This window comes from Malus sylvestris, chromosome 9 (genome assembly GCF_916048215.2).
Source record: "Malus sylvestris chromosome 9, drMalSylv7.2, whole genome shotgun sequence".
Taxonomy (NCBI): Eukaryota; Viridiplantae; Streptophyta; class Magnoliopsida; order Rosales; family Rosaceae; genus Malus; species Malus sylvestris.
Genome location: NC_062268.1, coordinates 25,643,837 through 25,666,286, shown reverse-complemented (window position 1 = coordinate 25,666,286; position 22,450 = coordinate 25,643,837). Strand labels below are relative to the sequence as shown.

General features: G+C 37.1%; 1 protein-coding gene across 2 annotated transcripts; it reads left to right on the top strand.

Moving 5' to 3' along the window:
• Positions 1-5,118: 5,118 nt before the first annotated feature.
• LOC126582840 (pectin acetylesterase 8-like) lies at positions 5,119-9,962 on the top strand. Of its 2 annotated transcripts, XM_050247065.1 has the most exons (13): positions 5,119-5,314; positions 6,072-6,193; positions 6,327-6,409; positions 7,318-7,447; positions 7,633-7,712; positions 7,853-7,939; positions 8,020-8,144; positions 8,247-8,307; positions 8,391-8,444; positions 8,524-8,601; positions 9,205-9,310; positions 9,499-9,644; positions 9,728-9,962. In XM_050247065.1, exons 2-13 carry the CDS (start codon positions 6,073-6,075, stop codon positions 9,851-9,853), a joined length of 1,197 nt encoding a protein of 398 aa, XP_050103022.1. In that variant the 5' UTR covers positions 5,119-5,314; position 6,072; the 3' UTR covers positions 9,854-9,962. The 2 variants fall into 2 exon arrangements, with proteins under 2 accessions (XP_050103022.1, XP_050103023.1); XM_050247066.1 differs by lacking the exon at positions 5,119-5,314 and having other exon boundaries at positions 6,091-6,239.
• The last annotated feature ends 12,488 nt before the right edge of the window (positions 9,963-22,450 follow it).

Sequence of the window (22,450 nt, the reverse complement as noted above, 5' to 3'; positions counted from 1 at the left end):
AGTTACACAAAAAAGGGTAAAGAATTGGATAGATTATTGCTAACAATCTAGTTGTAAATAGACAATCCATTTCCATTCATTTATGGCTTGTTGTGCCATTAAATGATATCTAAATTGACCATCTATGATATGCATGCAAGAACAATTTAGTAGCCATGGTTTAGGCACACATGTCATGGCTCTCTCGGGGAGTGACGATGATTCCGATCATCTAACTGATCAAATTGCAGAATCAAAGGGCAAATTTTCTGCCAACTCATGCTCAATTAATGAGTGGCATAGAAGGAGCCTTGAAAAGGAGTCCACATTGGTTACATTACAACAACAGCTAAACGAGGTGTGGTGCAAATCAGCAAAGTAAAACACCTAATACTTAGCTGAAAGCATAAGTATGAAGAACTAGTTGAAAAAGCTAAGGAAGATGTATGTCATAGGTCAATGTATTCATGGCAAACAAAGCAGTTCCAAGAAGAGTGTGACTCCACTTTTTATGATGGGTTTGAGAAATTTCATTCCTATCTTCATTAGCTTCGGTCTGGATATGATTGAGACTGCATTATGTCTTCCCAAGTGGAAGACATCGTCAGAGATGGTGGTGAGTACACCAAACATAAGTACGTGAAGGCGACTCACAACACATACACAAATGCTTAGCCTCATATCTCCCTTCCTATATATTTGCTCCCATCCTAATTATGTACACGTTCTAGGGACTTTTGTAACTATATTGTAATTTCAAGCTTAAGTAAGTCTTGCAAGTATAAGTTTCACAGACGTTCCTATGTATTAACAAATATTCATAGGATCTAATAACATATCACCTGCAGTTAATCACACATTCCATTGCTGATTTGACCCACACAAACTTTGAAAAACCAAATGTGGCCAAGGTAAATAATAGTGCATCCCCTACCAAGTTAACACATCTTGCATACAAAATGAATAGCCACAATTTAATTTTCACACCCTCTTTAATGGTCATTCATTATATATTCGTAAAAATCATCTAGCACTCTTAAATTACCGCTCGTAAGTTCAATGTTACTGCTTTGGTTGGCATTGAATTAGGCTTAGGGTTAGCAGCTTCATTTTGCCTGGTAACATCACCATGAATGAGGGCTCAGTGTAGCCTGTGTGCATTCTTTGGGCTCACTTTGGCAGGAACTGGACAATTACAAAACGATCCAAGGTTGTTTCAAATATTACAACTATAAATATATTGTCAACCAAACCATAAGCGATATTTCATTTCATTACATTTCGTACCTTGTGTCTGGCCGTGGACAATTCTTCTTTCCACCCATGCGTCTCCATTTTTTACTTCACTTCTCTTTTGTACTTGTCTTCAACGCCTATTTTCTTTTAACTTGAATGAGATCTTTAAGCACCTAGGTTTGGGAACTCTTGCCTCCATGTCCAATCTGTTTTATTTTCCGATCACAGTTACCACCACCTAAACAGTTCATCTTCATATTCAACGCTTTTAAAGTTCGAGACAGAAGTGCGGCACCTTCCTCCAACATCACCTCCTTGTCAATTAAGTCTGAAGCTTGTTTTGAAAGCTGAGCCCTTTTGGACATGATAGAATTGTCGGTGTCTTAACCCACTTCTTTCCCTTCTGTGTCCAAAGCAATGCTGCATTTGGCTATTTGAAACCACCTTTTCAACAAGTAACGTTCCGATAACAACTTTATATATTTCATTCTCAAATACGCCAATATGTGTTGACAAAAAGGTCCCCGAAACTCCGTCTCTTTGCAACTTCATTTACAGGTCATATCAAACACCAACCTCTTCATCTTTGCCACCCCCGTATCCCTTTCAAGTACGTCGTACGCTGCCTCATTCCCTTCCCCAAACTACTCTCTCAAAAAACAAGTCAAAATATTCAATTCCTCCACTTGAAACTTTTCAAACATAAACCGTGTGAAGTTGGAATGAATGGGCACAATTTTCATCATTATAGTACCAACCACCTTTTTCTGATGTTGTCGTCCAAGGGCTTGATTGAACTAGATGATGAAATCAATCAAAGAGTGCTTCATGTGCACATATGGCTTTAAAAAAAAAAGGAATGACAACACTTGGCACGCTGACTGCTCGATAATCTAGCGGAAAAATCGTGCTTACAAAATGCCAGAACTTATTGTGCACAAAAGTCATAAATGTCCTAAAGCCACGTTTTATCAACCAACTTATGTTCCTCTACCAACATCTTCCACCTTGCCTCAAAGTCTTCTTTGCTTTTAATAGCCCATATGCAACCATGCAAATCCTTGAAAACGCCCTCAACCCAACCCTTGTTAATGAAATTGTTACTAATATGCCATATGCAGTATCAGTGAAACGTGGTTGGTAGTTTTCTGCCAATAGCCTTTGCTAGGTCTCCATCTTGATCCGTAATTATGACTTTTGACGACTCACCCGACATAGCCTTAAGCATTTCTTCAAACAACCACTTAAAGCTCTCAGTTTTTTCATTTTTCAAGAGTGCACAACCGAATACCGTGGTATGACCTAGTTGTTAACTCCTAACAAATGAGCAAACATCATCACATGGACATTGGTGTTGAAAATGGTGTCAAACACAATCACATCACCAAAAAGGTCATAAACACGTCGTGACTTAGCATCTGCCCAAAAGAAATTCCCAAGTATTTCGCCTTCGTCAATCTCCATCTTGAAATAGAATGAATTGTCTTTTTCTTTCTCATCCTGAAATGCTCTTTCAACATTTTGGCATCATGCCCGATAAGAGGAGCTCGCAACTGTTGTTCTGCATTATACATATCCTTAGGGGTGCAACCAATAATTCCAATTCCTCCACTTTGCACCTCTAATAAAGCCACTTGTTTACTTAGGGAAATCCTAGCCTCTGCGCATTGTCCAATCATTGCTTTCTATGCCTCCAAAACTTAACGATGTGATCACTTGACATAGGGTGGTCGTGTCCTTCATTGAAAGTCATTACAACAAACTTTTCACAACCACTGCCCCTATTCAGTGCAAGTTTCGTCTTGCACTGAGTTCTAGCATCTCTCCTTTTTCTTTTCTTATTGTGTTTGGGTTACCATCCTCCCTCTTTTTCCCTTGTTTGCAACAAACAAATTCTTTCTTTAACTAACATCACCATGAATGGACCTTATACTACTATGCTCCCAAATCCTAAACCCCGCTACAAGTGCATAATTGTTGTAAAAACTATACCCTTCATCTAACGAATCAAACTCCATTCTCAATTTTGGTTCCAACTTTTCGTCTATTGTTGGTACCATAAATTCAACCCTCCCTGCATCTACATCATGTCTTTTGACAACAATTTCTTCTACGTGTACCTCACCCCATCGAATTATACTTCAATGTCGTCCTACAACAAAGTTACACAAGTACAACACAACTTATCACAAGCCAGCATAACTTTTACACCTATATATCTAAAATCCACTTTCACAATTACAACTAAATCCACTGATAACCACCCACCATTATGGTTTCAAATCCCTGATTAAAAAAAAAAAAAAAAAAAAAAACACACCACACTAGAATGGAAATGCATTATAACATAGATTCTGCAATTATTCAAACACTCACCTTCACAATCTGGGTTTCTTCTGAGGTTGTGGATGAACTAACCGTGTCAGCTCCAATCCAAGCACAACTTCAGTCCACTATAAATCGAGCGCATACACACACCCTTCAACACTTCCTTTTCTCTGCCCCTCTACCCCTCTTTCCCAGCAAAGACAACCCTAGTCTACCCTTCCTTCCCCGTCAAAAACACATCAACTGAAAAATAAATAAATAAATAAAGCTATGGGATTACTGGGTCATAGCCGCAACTCAACTTCAATCCACCTCAAATCTTTTCCAAACTCCAGCTCCCTCTCTATGCCTCTCTTCCCCTCCCTTTCCCTCTTCAACGCACGCAACAACCAACCCTTTTTTCTGCTTGTTCCCTGTTTCCCTCCCTCATACAAAAACATGCCAGCTAAATAAAAAAATTTATAATTTTCTAAATGCACTGGGTAACAACAACCCAATTCTACTCGTTAGCTCGTCCATTTTTAACCATTAGATCCTTGTCTGCATGCTTTGTCCGCACCTTAGAAACGCCCATTGACCGATAATCTGGATTACACGATTTAGATTGAATGGTCTAAATTCCTAAATCCATATGAAGTGGGCCAAAATGGGAATTGCAAAATTTAAATTGGACTGTCCAAATTTTTCGATTCGTGGGCTCCTGAGTGTAAAGTTCAAAGAGGATCTTAGTCCTTTGGAAGCAACTTATATATAACTTATTCATTGTCTTAGAGTAAAAGTGTGGCAAGCACATGCCTACAACGCTCCTTGAAGTGGGAGCATTTGTAGACATGTAAATTTCGTTGCATACAAATGATGCATCACAAAGCTTCACGTGGCATACGACTCATCACAAATGAACAAGTTATCAAAGACATGTGGCACAAATCAAGCAAAGGAAAGTATAAAACCTTCCCAAAAGTCGGCAAAAGGGAGAAAATCCCCGCGCGCAACAGCCAACCCTTTTTCCTGCTTGCTCCCTGTTTCCCTCCCTCATACAAAAACATGCCAGTTGAATAAAAAAAATTTAAAATTTTCTAAATGCACTGGGTAACAACGACCCGGTTCTACTCGTGAGCTCGTCCATTTTTAACCATTAAATCCTTGTCTACACCTTAGAAACGCCCTTTGACTGATAATCTGGATTGCACAATTTAGATTGAATGGTCTAAATTCCTAAATCCATATGAAGTGGGCCGAAATGGGAATTGCAAAATTTAAATTGGACCGTCCAAATTTTCCAATCTGTGGGCTCCTGAGTGTAAAGTTCAAAGAGGATCTTAGTCCTTTGGAAGCAACTTATATATAACTTATTCATTGTCTCACAACTAGTAAAAGTGTGATATGCTTAGAAACTTGTACGTATAATTGTTTTATTAAAACTGGATGCCACAATAAGGACGACGAAGAACCTGTTTCATGTAGGTGGTTTCACAATAAATGAATCACGCGTACACCGACAAGATTTGTCCTAGTCATTAGCTGTTTCTTTCCTCTCTCTCCTCTCTGCTTTGCAGCTCAGCAGACCAATAATGTAGCTTTTATCTTCTTCACCAGAATTGCTACAAATACTCTCAAAATCTCTCTTCACATCTCACTTAACTGTGACACAAGATATACATACACACACATTATATATTTATATATATAATTGGAAGAATAAGCTCAAGCATTCAACTGGATTTCTCTCACATACTTTCTTCCACCATCTCATTCAGATTATTCTTACCAGGTACAGACTAGGGAGAAATGCTATTGTTTTGTATTTATTATTTTGTAAGCAGATAAATCTGTTCTGTTTTAGTTTCCTCTTATCACTTGGTTTTCTTAAGAAATCAAAACTTTGATTCAGTTTGTGTTCATTTGTATTATGCAATGGTTCTGACTGGATTACAATAAGACATGTATTTATATGAGCTTAATCAAAGTTTGAAATTTGGGTTCTCTATTTTCATAAAACCCCATCAAGCTGATTAAACTTAATGGCTTAAAGTTATACAGTTTCATATATTTTGTTAGTAATATTATGTAATATATTATTTGGAATTGATGATTAAGTAATGTGTAAATTTTTGCTTTCTTTCTATATTTTGGATTTGTACTTTTTTTCTCTTTCTATATATTTGTTCAAATTTGATTTCTATGCATTGAATGGATAAAGAGTCATGGTCTTGGTTCAGATGGAACTGGATCCTTTGACAGTACAAAGATCAAGGGTAAGATTTTGTTGGCCCAAACCGGTTTGGAGGATTCGTTTTCAACTAAATGTATTCGGGACCGTCCCTGATGGGGGATACCTTTGATAAATATATAACAAATATACAGACTGTATAGACACATATTCTTTACTAGATTTAGACAGAGATTTTTCAGTAAAGAATAAATTCGTAGGATCTTGACAACATATGGTACTGTGTTTGTGTAGTGGAGTCTACAACTAAAGTTGGCAAATGCTCTGGATATTAATTGCTGAAAATTTGTATGTGCAGAATGGCCCGTAAAAGATTAGGCCAATGGTTAACTCTTCTAGTATGTTTACTGATATTGCTGAAAGCAGAAAGCCACCCTGTGGGAATCACTCTCGTCGAAAATGCAGTTGCTAAAGGAGCTGGTGAGAAATAGGGTTGCACACCGCACAGCCAACTGATTAGAATTGAGTCTGTTACCTAAAGTTTCATTGTTCCAATGTCTGTTTCTTTTGAGTTTTATCTTAGTGGTGTTTCTAAATTTGGCACTCTATGCAGTGTGTTTGGATGGGAGCGCACCCGCTTACCACTTTGACAAGGGATTTGGTGCCGGAATCAACAATTGGTTGGTTCACGTGGAGGTTTGTGTTTTTCCGATCATGCTAAAATGGATTTTAAAGATGAATGATAAGGGTGGGAATGTTAAATGTTGAATATTTCAAGAATATATATATATATATATATATATATATATATATATATGTATATGATTTGGTGCTGCATTGTGCAGCATGTGTACAGTCGGCACAAAAGGTTGGGTTTCATTCAACCCTTGTATATTTTGTTGAATGGTTGCAACTTTTGGTTAAAAGACATGGTGCTTACTCAAATTATATGAATAGAATTAAAAGATATAATTAATCAATATTTATTTTCTGAAAATTCTAAATAAAAGATATGTTTTTTGGATCAACACTTTTAAGAAGAGTTGTATATCTTCAACTAAATTGAAAGGACTCAATGAACGGGTGCATTAATGCCTATAAATACCTATTATGGCATGGTGTTTCATACACAATTTCAGAAATTTATGTCTACATTCCTTACTCTTTATTTTCTCCATCACATTCATACAATTTCTTTCTAGTTATTTTTAAGGGCTCGGTTTTGCTAATTGAATATTCCATACTTTGTTGTATCCTGAAAGTGATTTGCCAAGAACCCTTTAGCAAACTCATTCGAGTGAGGGCAAATAACACTTTAAGGAAACGATTCAAGTCGTACCTCAAAGTCATTATTCAGATTATTCTCTAAATTTCTACATTTACTCAAACATTAAACTTAAAATCCATTTATCTCCAATTTTTCAATACGAAGTGAAAACTATTTATTGTATCTGAGCTCTGTTGTAACTTTAGTCAAATATAGATCCAGAATTCAGAGGTCTTGTACCTTAAACCTTTTTCTCTTGTCCATGCAACTAGGTGGACGATTCATTAGCTTAGTAAGCTTAGTTATTTTAAAATTTTGCATTGATATTCGTTCTTAGGGTGGAGGATGGTGTAACAGCGTTGCAACTTGCCTTGATCGCAAGAATAATTACCGCGGTTCATCAACCAAAATGGAAAAGACAATGTCTTTTTCTGGGGTTCTTGGTAACAAGCAACAGACTAATCCAGGTTCGGTTAGGTTTTGTACCTCATTAATAGTTTTTGTATCTCAATTAATGTTTTGCCTTGCTGTGAAACTCTGTCGAAACAATAATATATATCTTAAGAATAACTCAGTAGTTGAACACAGCTCTCATTTTTCTCTTTTATTTTTTTTGGCTAACACTAAAAATCAATTTTCTTTTCAATGCCAGACTTCTACAATTGGAATAGAATCAAAGTTAGGTACTGTGATGGCTCGTCATTCACTGGTGATGTTGAAGCAGTAGACCCAGTAAGTTTTTTAAGGTTCAATGAGCAACCCATGTTTTACATTAATTGATACAAAAGTCAAAACCTGGTGTCTATTGTACCTCCCCCACCCTCTGCTTTCCCATCACATGACATGTATCTAATCAAAACTAATTTGATCAGGCAACAAATCTTCACTTCAGAGGAGCAAGGGTTTTCCGTGCCATCATTGATGATTTATTGGCAAAAGGAATGAAAAACGCTCAAACTGTATGCACCATTCTACATATGTATTTTTTTTCATCCTTTCCTCACAGCCGATAACTCAACACTACCACTTGTGATGACAGGCTCTTCTATCTGGTTGTTCGGCTGGCGGATTGGCCTCGATTCTTAATTGTGATAACTTTCATTCTCTCCTACCTGTGGGTACTAAAGTAAAATGTCTAGCAGATGCTGGTTACTTCATTAATGCGTAAGGGCTAAGCACGCACTTTATATCTTTAGTCATGAAAGCTTGACCTAATATTATATTTATAAACTTTTCTAGTTTCTAAATCCCTACAATGACTAACAGGAAGACTGTGTCTGGATCACAATACATTCAAACCTTTTACAGTGAAGTGGTTGCGCTACATGTATTGCATCTCTCTCAGGCCTCCGTTCTGTGCATGTGATAAGCGTTAGCTTCTAATACTGATAATCTATATGTTTTGTGCAGGGTTCGGCGAAGAACCTACCTGCATCCTGCACTTCAAGAATGAGTCCAGGGCTGGTATGTGTTTATATTCTTGTATGATTTGCTATTCGCCCTATCCTTATTACTTCTGATATTTCGTTCTACAATATTGCAGTGCTTCTTCCCACAAAATGTGGTACCCCAAACCCGGACACCAATATTTTTTGTCAATGCAGCTTATGATTCCTGGCAGGTTAGCTGATTCTCTTAATTCTTGAATGCATCCTGCACTTTCGAGTTTAGTCTACTGTTCTGTGTTATTGAACATAGTTTTCCTAAAGTTCAATGACATATAATCCTGTATATGTGACCCCGAATATATAATCGAGTAACAGTTGGTTTGTAATTGTAATAACTTTGTTTTTTTTTTTTTTTTTTTTTTTTTTTTATGAATTGTATGCCTTCCTTATATACTTCGTTTTATCTAATTTCTTAGGAAAACCTTCTCCATAGCCTTATATTGAGTCTCTTGGTTCATTTTTTTATCCTTGACACTTACAATTTACAGTCACTTATGTTTCTGCTGTAACTTTGCAAGGATAGATTTTATAATGCTTTCTTTGTTGAACTTGACGAGAGGAGCAACGACATTATCTCTTTGTTTCAATTTGTGCGCATTTTATCCTATTATTCTACAATTTATGAATAGAATGATAATTAGAGGTCACCTGAAATATGCTAACAAGCAACAATTACTAGTTCTCGATCTTCAAATATATATAGTTGTTTACTCGTTTTTCCACATTCGGAGATGTTAGGGTGCATGTTTTTCTGATTCATTGGTGTATCCTCTCAGATAAAGAACATTTTGGCACCGGGTGTTGCTGATCCTAAAGGTGCCTGGAAAAATTGCAAGCTTAGTATAAAGAACTGCTCACCCAGTCAACTTCAAACCATGCAAGGTATTTCAAAACCCTCCTCCACTTCATGCCAGCAGCCTGTTCACTTCATACCACTGTCCACGAGTTCCAATATATAGAAGCTTTGTTGGATCTGACCAAGAAAAGGTTTTGGCATGTTGCAACATTGCTAAAACAAAACCGTGTGCTGGAACATTAACTTGTCTTTTCGTCTTGGAATATATTTTCAGAATATAGGTTACAGTTCTTAAACGCAGTTGCTGGTGCGAGCAGTTCTTCATCTAACGGACTGTTCATCGACTCCTGCTACGCTCATTGCCAAATCGGAACACAGGAGACATGGCTGGCAACTGATTCTCCCATGTTGAGTAAGACGGTAAGAGTACCGTGATCTTCGTTCAATCTTGGGTTCATTCGGTTTTAAAATGAAAAACTGAAACGTGTTATTGTGTTATGCAGACAATTGCAAAGGCAGTTGGAGACTGGTATTACGACCGCACTCCGTTTAAAAATATTGATTGCCCTTACCCTTGCAATCCCACTTGCAAAAACCGTGAATTTGATTCAAATGATCAGCAAGATTAATTTATTTTATGTTGAAAATATAGTTTTTATGAGCTACGAACATTCGTGTTCTATCTATGTACTTATGGTTCTCAGTAAAATTTAGAGTTTATTTGGAAGTGTTTTAAAATAGGTGAAAGCGTTTTTAGTGAAAATGTGTTTGAAACAAATTCTAAGTAAAAATGCTTAAATCTTAAAGAAGCATTTAAAATGCTTCCTAGAAGGCATATAACTGTTATTTGCAAAAAGCACTTCAAGTGCTTTGGAACTCAAAAACATTTTCTCTAAAAGTACTTTTAGTCATTTTAAATGTATTTCCAAATGAGCCCTTATTCATTTAAGCTTTTATTTGGAAGTGATAGTAAACATCTTGTTTATTGTTGCGAATAGAGTTATTTTAGGAATGTGATTGTAAACATATGTAGAATCCAAAACGATCTAGGACATCTGTCCTATTATTAAGGGTTAAAGAAAACCTAGCAATGATGAGTAGAAATAAAGACACAAGGCCAGAAAAAAAAAATACACATCTCACAAACAGTTAAACCCCTTCTCTATAGCCATCCCTCTCTTTCCACCACTTTCTAATTATTTTAGGGGCATTTAACCTAATGAGTCATCTGACTTAACCTAATAATCAAACAAATACTGGACTATACTTAATAATGGCTCACAAAATTGGATTCATATCAAACTTCCTCATTATTTCGGCATATTATTCCACAACACGTTATTAGCATGAACGTGATGTTCTAAACAATAATTATTGAAGAACATATCCTTCTCCTAATATGTCCGTGATTGGGCATATTATTGAAGACACGAAAGTTTTGATTGCATCAGTCATTGGAGTTTCTTCTACCCATATTCGTCGTCAAGCCAATGGCATTGCTCATCACGTAGCGCGCACTCTGCCCCTTGTTTTGGAATTAATTGGTACTTGGGTTGAGGCATAGTCTGAAATATCGATAATATCGATGAAATATCGAGGATATTTCGGTTTTTTCGAATCACGGATATTTTGGAACATATCCATGTACATATCGTACAAATATCGACGATAATATCGGAAAATATCGATGTCGATATCGAAAATATCGGTGTAATATCACTAAAATATCGAAAATATTGATGTAAAAGAGGGGAAAAAAAGAAAAAAAAAAGGCAAAAAAGGGAGGAAAAAAAAACACAAAGGGGATTGAACCCCACCCATTTTACTCCTCCAACACCGTAACCATCATATATCACTTATGTTTTAGTTATAATATGCCAAAATATTTATATTTATATGAGTGGCATGTTAACAATTACATGCAAAACTATTTTGGGGATTTATCATTTGATGAATATTCTTCACAATAAACTTACTCTACACATAGAGATGATGAAGATAGTGAAAATTTTAAACGTGGTACTAAATCACTCATATATCTTACCATGCAATGTATAAAGTGTAAAATATTGTAGTAAATCATTATATATAAATGATTATGGTGTGTTTAATCTTTTTTTCATTAATTATTACATATTTTCTACACTCGCAGTGTTTGCCAACTCGCTGTATAATCAACTTAAATCACTTAAATCCATCATGTAGCATTTCCTTCTAATTTTTTTTTATAAACTAATAGATAATTGACTAAATAAACATTCTCCAAAGTTTCAATAAAAATTTCCAAGTTTTTCTTACAATTTCCGTGGTTTTTATTCAATTTTTATCGATATCGATAATATCCTGATATTTCCATTGAAATTTCCATGTTTTTGGATTACCGATATTTTCGATATCATCGATATTTTATACCATGGGTTGAGGTTCCACCAGGCCTCATTTCAGACCTACTAATTGAGGAAGCTGATCTGTAACTGTTTTGTTGCTTTTCTTCTGGACTCCTTAAAGAAATCCATCGATCTCTTCTCCAAAAAAAAAAAAAAAAAAAAAAAACAGTCTAATTTACTTTTCAAATTATTTAGCCTACTGTGATTATTATGATTCCTCTTGGTGACACATCATTTAGCTTGCAAATTGGTTTAAAATTTAGATCTTCCTAGCATCATCCGTGTGGGAAATTTTTTTTTTTTTTTTTAAACCCCTAATCACACAGAAGACGTGGCTTTGGGCCGAGCCAAGCTGCGAGCCGTCCATGTCCAAACCCTAGGTCACTTCATTTTTTATGTCGTCTTCTTCCTTCAAACCAAGCTGTTGCTTCTTATGTTCTTGTTGACATCATAATTACACACTTATTATTCTTTTATTTCCTAAATTTTATGCTACCATTTTTTATTTAAATTGGTTGTTTGATGTGTCTATTAAGGAGTGTTTGTAATCGACCCTAGAGATGACTTTGGAGCTATTTCGTGATTTTCAGGCTAAAAGGATCAGAGCTAGGAAGAAATGAAGTCTATAAAAAGTATTCCAACAAATCATTGGTGTCTAATTGGATGTTCAATGTGCAACTGTGTAGAAAATCATGTGAAGAACGGCCTCACTCCAATGATTGTCAAAAATTCCTCAGGTTGCACTCGATTTAGTGCCACATGTGTGGAAACTGGATGTCTAGTTTCTGCAGAACTTTACCGATCATGATTCCAAGAGCATCTCCAACACCATCACTTTTGAGTACTCATTTAAGGACTTAAAAGAGAATCTTTATATCTCTAAGAGCAAGTTCGCCCCTAAAAACCCGTTGGGCAATAGTCAATCCAATCCGTCCAAATAAATAGTAATTGATTGCTATAAATAGTAATTGACTGCAATAAATAGTAATTACCCAAGGGCATCTCCACTTCTAAACTGAATAGTCTAGTCAATTCGTATTAAGATATTATTATTTTTTTTATAAAATAATGAAAAAATAAATATATTTTAATTTCGGATATGATTTTAAACCAATCTTGTCACGCCACGTGTCATTATTCGTAGATTGATTTTTAAGTAGAATTTTAACCAATTCCATAGCACCACATGTCATGATTCTGTAAGAATATGGATAAATTTCCAATAAGACTTAGAACTAATCCCATTGCGCAATGTAGACCTAGCATTTTAGACCCAACCCGTTAACCCGACTTGACCCGACCCGCTAAAACTAGTATTTGGGTGGGTGCTTAACGAGTCGGGTTGCTAACGGATGAACCCATTAATCACCCGTTAAACAACGAATCATTTTGGGTCAACACGTTAACACTAGTTATTGAGGGCTTTTGTGTAATTTCAATAGACATAACCAAAAAATCCCTCGCTAACTCTCTCCGTCTCGCACTCTCGCACGCTCTACGCCATTCTCTGGTTCTCCTTGCTTCTGTCTCCTCTCGTACTCTTGCTCTCTACTTTGTCTTCAATCTTTTATGATTCATGGCTTCTTCTGGTTTCTCCTATTTCTCTGCCATTCTAAGTTATGTCTTGACCTCTGCCTTTTTATTGTATTTTTTCTGCTCTTATTTCTTCATATTTTTTCTTACATAAAGTTGGTTTGATTAGTTTTTCAGGCATCAATAATTTTGATTTTTCCAATTAAATGTGTAATTTAAATATCTGGGTGCCTTTCAATTGTTCATGTGACCACTGTTTTGATGAAATTATGGGTTTTTATTAATCAATTTCTGGATTTTTGAAGTATGATGATTGATTTTTCCTTGCAAAATCATGGGTATTGATTAATATATTGATGCTTAGCTAATAGCTAATGAGGGTTTACCATGGCAGCCTCTTATTCTTTGAATGTCATGAGGTTTTGATCATATTTTGTGTTTTCATGAATTGGGTTTAATTCTGTATGTGAAATTTTAGTCTTGGTTAGTGGTTTTGGTTCTTAAAATTTGCTTCTTAGGATTGAAAGTCCTCTGTTTCAATTTGTTTTTTTTTTTTACTTGTATGTTAATCGATATTATCTGCATGTGAATTTGTGATATGGGTAGTTAGGTATTGAATCGTGAAGGGCACTAATCAGAACTAGAGTTGATCTCCAGAGTTGCTTCAAAGACACCAAAGTTGCAAAATCCAACCAAAATCCTACATTTACACCTATATAGTTGATCTCATGAGTTCCTTCTGTAAGGATTATAATATCTATATTGACTACTCTCTGTAAGATTTTATTATATTTATATGGGTACTTCTAAATGTGGTGGACCCTCATGCTTGTAATATTGATTAAAATATGTGTAATTTGTATTGGGATGCAAAAGTATTAAAAAAAAAATGTTACCGGTTTTAACGGGTTCGATTTGGGTGACCCGTTAGTTTAACGGGTTGGGTTAGGGTAACCCATTTTCTTAATGGGTTAGATGAAATCCGACCCAAACTCAATAAACCCAACCCGTTTACAAGTCTAGCGCCACATATCACTATCTGTTTAGAATCCTTTAGAATAGATTTTGATAAAAATTTTAACCGATCACGTTGTGCCATGTGGAATTATCTACAACCCCATCCTTCTTTTTTTGTCCATATAAACCCTACATCCATCCTAAGTCATGCACCAAACTCAAACTAGCTCATAATCCTTCTTCGTAGTTTATAAATCTTGAGTTTTTACAATGTCTTCTTCAAGGAAATTGTTAGAAATCGATGAGCAAGAGAAAAAAATCGAACGTGCTTCATTAGCCATTTTTTTGCAAACAAAAGTATATGAAAACTTTGGTTGAAAGTATTGAACAAATTGGAATGTGGTGTAAAGTGGAAGATGATGGTTACGTATTTACAAAATAATAATAATAACAATTTTTTGTTTTCTTTTTCCTGTATTATTAAACAATTTTTACAATTTTTTTATAAATTTTATTAAGTCAATTAATATTGACAAAATTGGACACATGGCCAACGGTAAGATTTCTAACATTTTCTTCTTTTTTTCTTTTTTTTAGGGCGAAAACCTGGATAGTTGATTCTGGAAATCGAATGGTCTAGATTTTGCCACGTCACTAGCCTTTGGATTTGAATTTCAACATTTTTTTACCGTTGGAAATCCAATGGTCTAGAAAACTAGCCGTTGGAAATTCAATAGCCATCGCCGTGCCACATAGCCCAAGTCTTGCATCCCCTTAGTGCGCTTGCAGCACAAACCCTCCCATCTGCGCTCTGGGGGGAACGTGCGCGTGTATCCCACGCACCTAGCCCAAAAAAAGGACTTCATGTGGCTAATAGGTCGGGTATTGGGTCAACCAATTTTCAGCTGGGTACCTTGCTAGCCTCCTTTGGAACCTAGCGAATATGGTGGGGTGGACTGGGTTTTTTTTCGGGGGGAAGGGGAAAAAATGGGATGTTGCCCAGCTAAGAAAGGGAGGGCTGTACTTGCTCTAAAGGAATATTGCCTCCAATGGTAGAGTTCTTATGTTAGAATCCCGAAAGTTGAAGTTTTATGATTTTATATGATAATTTGATTAAGTGCACATTTTTTGTTCATTTTAACCTTTTTTTAATTAATTAAAAGCATTAAAATTAAAAGTATTAAAATCTTCAATCAAGATTATGGGTGTCACATCCCGAGCTCGACTTCACCGTAGCACAATATTGTCCGCTTTGGGCCCCGACCATGCCCTCATGGTTTTTTTTTTTTGGAAACTCACATGAGATCTTCCCAGTGGGTCACCCATCTTAGGATTGCTCTTACGCGAACTCGCTTAACATCGGAGTTCCAATGGAACCCAAAGTCAATGAGCTCCCAAAAGGCATCGTGCTAGGTAGAGATAGGAATATACATATAAGGCTTATAGGATCCTCACCCCTGGGCGATATGGGATCTTACAATCCACCCTCCTTAGGGGCCTGACATCCTGGTCGGCACACTTCCGGATTGGCTCTGATACCAAATTGTCACATCCCGGCCCGGGCCCCCACCACATCCTGGGCTCGACTCCATCGTAGCACGATATTGTTCGCTTTGGGCCCTGACCACGCCCTCATGATTTTTTTTTCTGGGAACTCACACGAGAACTTCCTAGTGGGTCACCCATCTTAGGATTGTTGTCACGCGAACTCGCTTAACTTCGGAGTTCCGATGGAACCCGAAGCCAGTGAGCTCCCAAAAAACCTCGTGCTAGGTAGAGATGAGAATATACATATAAGGCTTACAGGATTCTCACCCCTAAGCGATGTGAGATCTTACAATGGGCCTCGTTTCTCACTCAAGGTGCACTTTTTTTCGTTTAAAGTAAAAAAAATTGAATTAATTAAAAGCATTATAATTAGAAGCATTAAAAACATTAAAAGCTTCAATCAAGATTGTGGGCCCCTTTTTCAACTCAAGGTTGTCCCTATACAATCCCTATATGTGAGGACATAAACTATGTATCCGGTTTGAGTCCCTATACTTTAAGGACTCACTTTCCGATCCATTGGAGATTCATGTTGTCCCTATATTTATTGTATACTCATTTTATACAGTGGTTGTCCCTATTTAGGGACTCCATTGGAGATGCCCTAATGCTTGTAGAAGAAATTAAACATGTTTTTGTGTTGGAGGGCCAGCTTATAGATTTGCACGATTGATGATTAGTGGCATACAAGTTACTGGTTTTGGTTAGCTAAGTTGAAACTGGTACTAGATGAAATCACCTGAAAATAATATATAGAAATTTTACAAGACCTACATCTAAGGGTAGTAAGAACCCTCGAGAACAATATAACAGGTGTTGCGACCATAATTTTTCACAATTGGAGTAAAACGAATCTGAATACGAATACCTTAGTAGTTCGGTCATAGACTCAACATCGTCCATTTTGGAGCTGTACAAACGCATCAAAGTTGTCACCATCATCCTGTTTTGGATCAGTGGGTGAAATCCGTCAACTTCACTGAGATAGTCCATGCTAGTTTTGCAAGGTACGGAAACATAATCCGGTTTGGAACTTAGTCAAGTTTCTATATTTTTGGAGATTTCTATAATCTAGGGATTTGCAGTGCGTCGCAAGTAATCACACTCTTCATGCTGCTAATTAGATAATTAATCGTTTGCCAACTCGTCTTTTACAACATAGTTCTCAGTATGAAAAATTATTTAATAAACCTCCTCAACATAGAAAACTCAACATTTTTGGTTGTGCATGTTATCCTTACTTGCGTTCATAAAATAATAATAAGTAGCAATTTCGTTCTAAACGGTGTGTTTTCTTGGGTATTCTTTAAATCACCATGGTTATAGAAGGGGAACATTTTTGCTCACCACCATAAATTATGGTGTATACTCACCATACACCTAATCAATTAATACATGTCCATTTACTTAATTCTAGTTAACTTTCACATTAAATGTTATTTTTTAAATTTCGAACAAAAATTAGCCAAGGTTAAATGAAAATATTCAATAAGTATGCATTTAAAATAATTTTTTTTCACTCATTTAATTATTCAATAAGTGTGCATTTCTCCTTTCTTTTTTATTTTTTATTTATTTTTTTATTTTTATTTTTTTTTAAATGATAGATGTTATTAGATTACATGATAGATTAGCCACTGATGGGATTTGAACTCACTTTGTCAAGCAAGGGCTTAATACCTTTCCACCACTATGGCAAATGGTCACTTGCTTTCAATTTCAGGTTTTGACACACCCCGATCCTAGAATCAAGGCGTGCTGGCCGTCACGCGAACGTGACGTAGCCAAAAGTGCGACACGGAAGCAAGAGATAATAGAAGTATGAAGGAATTTAAACCAACCATTAGCAGTAATAACCTACTAGCATAAAAGAGTGAGTTATAAAGTAAAACACACGAATTCAGAGCTAGGTACTAGGTGCAGTCAAGTAGGACCATAATTAAAAGTACAACACCCGCAGGTGAATCCTACATGCAGAACGTCTGTCAGAACGCCGAAAAAGACCTCGTGAGCCACCAACTGGTAACTAGAACCTGGAGGAGCGCAAAACAGAGTTGAGTGGGTCAGTAAAACCAAAGATTTTCCAAAAACATTTCATTTAAAACATTTCTAACCCCTCACCGTAAAATCTGTATACTTTCCCAGAAATTTATTATAAAAACATATATATATATATATATCATCATCAAAACTCAGCTTACAATCTTTCAACGCTTTTCAGAAAGAATATGCCATGCCATGCCAAAATATAATATGAATGCATCGATATAAATCAGGTGAAATAATATATCAACCGGAGACCCTACAGTGGTCCTGTACGGCTGATTCTATAGCTCAATATCCCACTCAGCCGGAGTCACCACAGTGACCTATACGACCCTACTCTGCACGTCACTCGGAACTACGTAAGGTAGTCTGTATGATGAAAGGTGTAAGAATACGCTCTAGTGCTTCTCTCAACAATCATCGGCGCACATAACTAAGGTCACCCACTAGTCGGAATCACATCTAGCGATCTATACGACTAGCATGTCGGAACCCTCACATGGTCTGTACAACATTCACCTACTTGGATCCAAGGCGAGCGTGCGGTGTGGTGAATAATATAAGTACTAACACCTAGGGTGCAGGTTATGAGCTTTCAATGCAATTCACATAAAATAAATCGTATGAATAATGTAAAACTCACATGTGCGTCCACAGCGTCAATTCATATATATATGCATCAATTATCAATTCAAATATCTCATCAATTGCATGCATGGCATTTTAAAACATATTTTCATATAAATGCATTTTCTGGGAAAAACAATAGTAAATAGGTAATACGAAAACAAAATTGCCCACTCACTGGTATGTCGATGGGTCGTAACCCCCGTGACGTCCCTGGATGCGCTCGTCCTCGGGATAGGTGTCACCTATATGCGAAACAACTATAAAAACGTTAATTAAAACACATAACCAATAATTTGAAATAACTTCTCATACGGTGCCCAATTTGGGTATGTGAATATACCACAGTGGCCTACTCGACGTCACGGACGTCGACAATTTTTTAGAAAAAATTTTGGGTCTGCCACGCACCCCCACACGCCGTCGGTGGCACGGGCCTACGCGGCCCCACGCGCCCTTCTTCTTCCCCACGTCGCCGGACTGAGTTTTCCGGTGACCGGAAAACTGGGAACTTTTTAAAACCCTTGTTCTCCTTCGTTTCTCAACCGTTTTCTTCGAATTTTATATCAATTTGAAGGCCTTAACATGTAGAATCACAATGGACTAGTTTCAAGGTCTAAAATCCACTAGATTTTACCTGAGGAAGCACGATAATCCGGCCAATTTTGAAAGACTCCTTTCTCAATCCTCCGACGTCCAAATGTTACTAACGAAGTACCCCGAAGCTCGTGAGGATGTCCTTAAGCTCACTGTGAGCTTGAAATTCCCTGAAATGTAAGATTTCACGTGTGCATGAACAATGCACATTTTTGGGGTTAAAGTTTCACGACGATTCCGAGGGTTTCACTTCCTAAAACTAGTACCATTCAACTCAGAACATCAAAAGGATGAAGAATCATACCTTATTTGCTTCGATCTGCGAAGTTTAAAGGGTTCTTGGGTGAGGCCGTACAGTTCGAGAGGGAGAGAGTGAGAGAGAGTCGTGAGGGAAGAGAGAGAGAGAAGGCACGGGGGAAGGGAGAGAGAGCAGGGAGTGTGTGTGTGTGTTGTGTGGTCCAACACAAATCCACACCATCCATTTCTTTCCTAACTCCCTAACCACACAAACAATCCCACATTTAATTAATAAAATTTCCCAAACTTAGGAAAATAAACATTATGAATATAGTATATCACACACCCACCTAAGTAACATCGAGGGCAGCATCGTCATTTCATGTCCTTGATATATATTTTTGGTATGGGCTGTGACAATCTCCCATCCTTATAGAATTTCGTCCCTGAAATTCCCACGACCAAATAATCCGTTTAATACCCATAGAATAACCTTGGGTACATCTCTCTCATTCGATCTTCTATCTCCCAGGTAGCTTCTTCTACCGAATGGTTCCTCCACAACACCTTCACCAAGCTTACTGTCTTATTCCTTAGAACCTTGTCTTTCCAATCCAAGATAGTCACTGGTTCTTCATCATACGTTAAATCCGGATTAATCTCTAGCGGTTGAGGAGGGATCACATGTTAAGGATCAGAAATATAATGTCGAAGCATAGAGACATGGAACACATTATGAACCTTAGATAACTCCGGAGGCAACTCCAACTTGTAGGCAACTTCACCAATCCTTTTAGTGATCTCATAGGGTCCTATGTACCTAGGACTTAACTTTCCTCTTTTTCCAAATTGTACCACACCTCTCCAAGGTGACAATTTCAAAAATACCCAATCACCCACATCATACACTCGATCAGTAGCATGTCGATCCGCTAAGCTCTTCTGTCGATCCTGGGCTGCTTTCAGGTTAGACTTAATCACCTGAATATTTTGAGTAGTCTCATCCACAATCTCTGGGCCTTCTAACACTCTTTCACCAACCTTAGACCAACACAATGGTGTACAACACGCCCTACCATAAAGTGCCTCAAATGGTGACATACGAATGCTCGAATGAAAACTATTATTGTAGGCAAATTCCATCAAGTCTAGGCGATCATGCCAGGAATCACCGAACTGTAACACTGAAGATCTCAACATATCCTCCAATGTCTGAATAGTCCTCTCTGATTGCCCATCAGTTTGAGGATGATAAGCAGTGCTGTAAAGCAATTTCGTACCAAGAGCTTCCTGAAAAGCTACCCAAAATTTAGAAGTAAATCTTGGGTCTGGATCAGAAATAATATTCACTGGAACTCCATGATACTTCACAATCTTCGTGATGAACAACTTAGCCAATTTATTCAGAGGATACTTTTCCCTCACTGGAATGAAGTGCGCTGACTTGGTAAGTCGATCTACAATCACCCAAACACCATCGAATCCATTTCGTGTACGAGGAAGCTTATACACAAAATCCATGGTTATATTTTCCCATTTCCACTGGGGAACGGGAAGTGGCTACATTCACCCAAAAGGCTTCTTTCTTTCTGCTTTGACTTACTGGCTAACAATACATCTACTTACATATTCTGCAATTTCCCTTTTCATACCCGGCCAATAATAAAATGGTCGAATGGTATGATACATCTTAGTTCCTCCTGAGTGCATCGCATAAGCTGAACAATGCGCTTCATCCAAAATTTCCTTCTTTAATTCCTCATTATTCGGTACATACATTCTGTTTTCCTGCATAAGCATGCCATCTGATTCTCGAATTCTGAGGTCTTTCTTTTTCCCTTCATTTCTTAATTGAACCATTTCTTGAATTTCTTCATCCACCATCTGAGCTTCGAGTATACAATCAACCAAAACTGGCCTGACTTGAAAACTAGCAAGAAAAGCTTCGCTTCGATCTTCCAACTTCAACTTTACTCCAGTTGCCCTCAGTTCTGCAAGAAGGGGAACACGGCAAGCATATAAAGCATTGAGTCGACCTTGAGGTTTCCTACTCAATGCATCAGCTACCATATTAGCACAACCAGGATGATACTCAATAGTGCAGTCATAATCACTTAGCAATTCCATCCACCTTCGCTGACGAAGATTAAGATCATGTTGAGTAAATAGATACTGGAGACTCTTGTGATCAGTGAAGATCTTACATTTTTCACCATATAGATAATGCCTCCAAATTTTCAAAGAAAAGACAATGGCTGCCAATTCAAGATCGTGAGTAGGATAATTTCTTTCATGATTCTTCAACTGTCAAGAAGCATAGGCGATCACCCTATTATGTTGCATCAAAACATCCCAAACCATTCAAAAAGGCATCACTGTAAATCTCGAAATTACCGCTATCATCAGGAAGTACCAATACTGGAGAATGAGTGAGGCAATATTTCAATTGCTGGAATTCTCATCCCACTCGAACTTAACATCCTTCCTGGTCAACTTCGTTAACGGCAAAGCAATCATAGAAAAATCCTGAACAAACCGTCGATAATAACCTGCTAAACCAAAATAACTTCGTACCTCAGTGACGGTTCGAGGTTGTTCCCAATTCTCCACTGCTGCTATCTTTTGAGGATCTACTTGAATTCCTTGTGCCGATACAACATGCCCCAAAAATGCCACTTCAGTCAACCAAAACTGACATTTACTGAACTTGGCATACAACTGATGTTCCCTCAATTTCCTTAATACCAAGTTAAGATGTTGAATATGATATGCTTTAGATTTAGAGTATACCAGAATATCATCAATAAAAACAATAACAAATTTATCAAGATATTGCTGGAATACCTCGTTCATTAGCCTCATGAAAGTTGCAGGCGCATTAGTCAACCCAAATGGCATCACCAGAAATTCATAATGTCCGTAACGGGTTCTGAAAGCCGTCTTAGGTACATCTTCATCTTTAATCTTCAACTGATAATAACCAGATCTCAAATCAATCTTAGAGAATACACACGCACCTTTCAACTGATCAAACAAATCATCGATGCGAGGCAATGGATAACGGTTTTTAATCGTTACCCGGTTCAATTGCCTATCATCAATGCATAATCTCAGAGTTCCATCTTTCTTTCTCACAAATAATACTGGAGCTCCCCAAGGTAACGAACTAGGTTGAATGAAACCTTTATCAAGTAATTCTTGTAACTGAATTTTCAATTCTCTCAACTCAGCTGGAGCCATTCTATATGGAGTTAAAGATATAGGGTCTGTACTTGGAAGCAAATCGATAAAGAA

Bases quoted from the DNA above. Each gene is read 5' to 3' on its own strand.
- LOC126582840 (XM_050247065.1), top strand. From the start codon at position 6,073: ATGGCCCGTAAAAGATTAGGCCAATGGTTAACTCTTCTAGTATGTTTA. The intron at 8,445-8,523 runs GTATGTGTTTAT...ACAATATTGCAG, and splicing joins CAAGAATGAGTCCAGGGCTG to TGCTTCTTCCCACAAAATGT. The intron at 9,311-9,498 runs GTATTTCAAAAC...ATATATTTTCAG, and splicing joins TCAACTTCAAACCATGCAAG to AATATAGGTTACAGTTCTTA.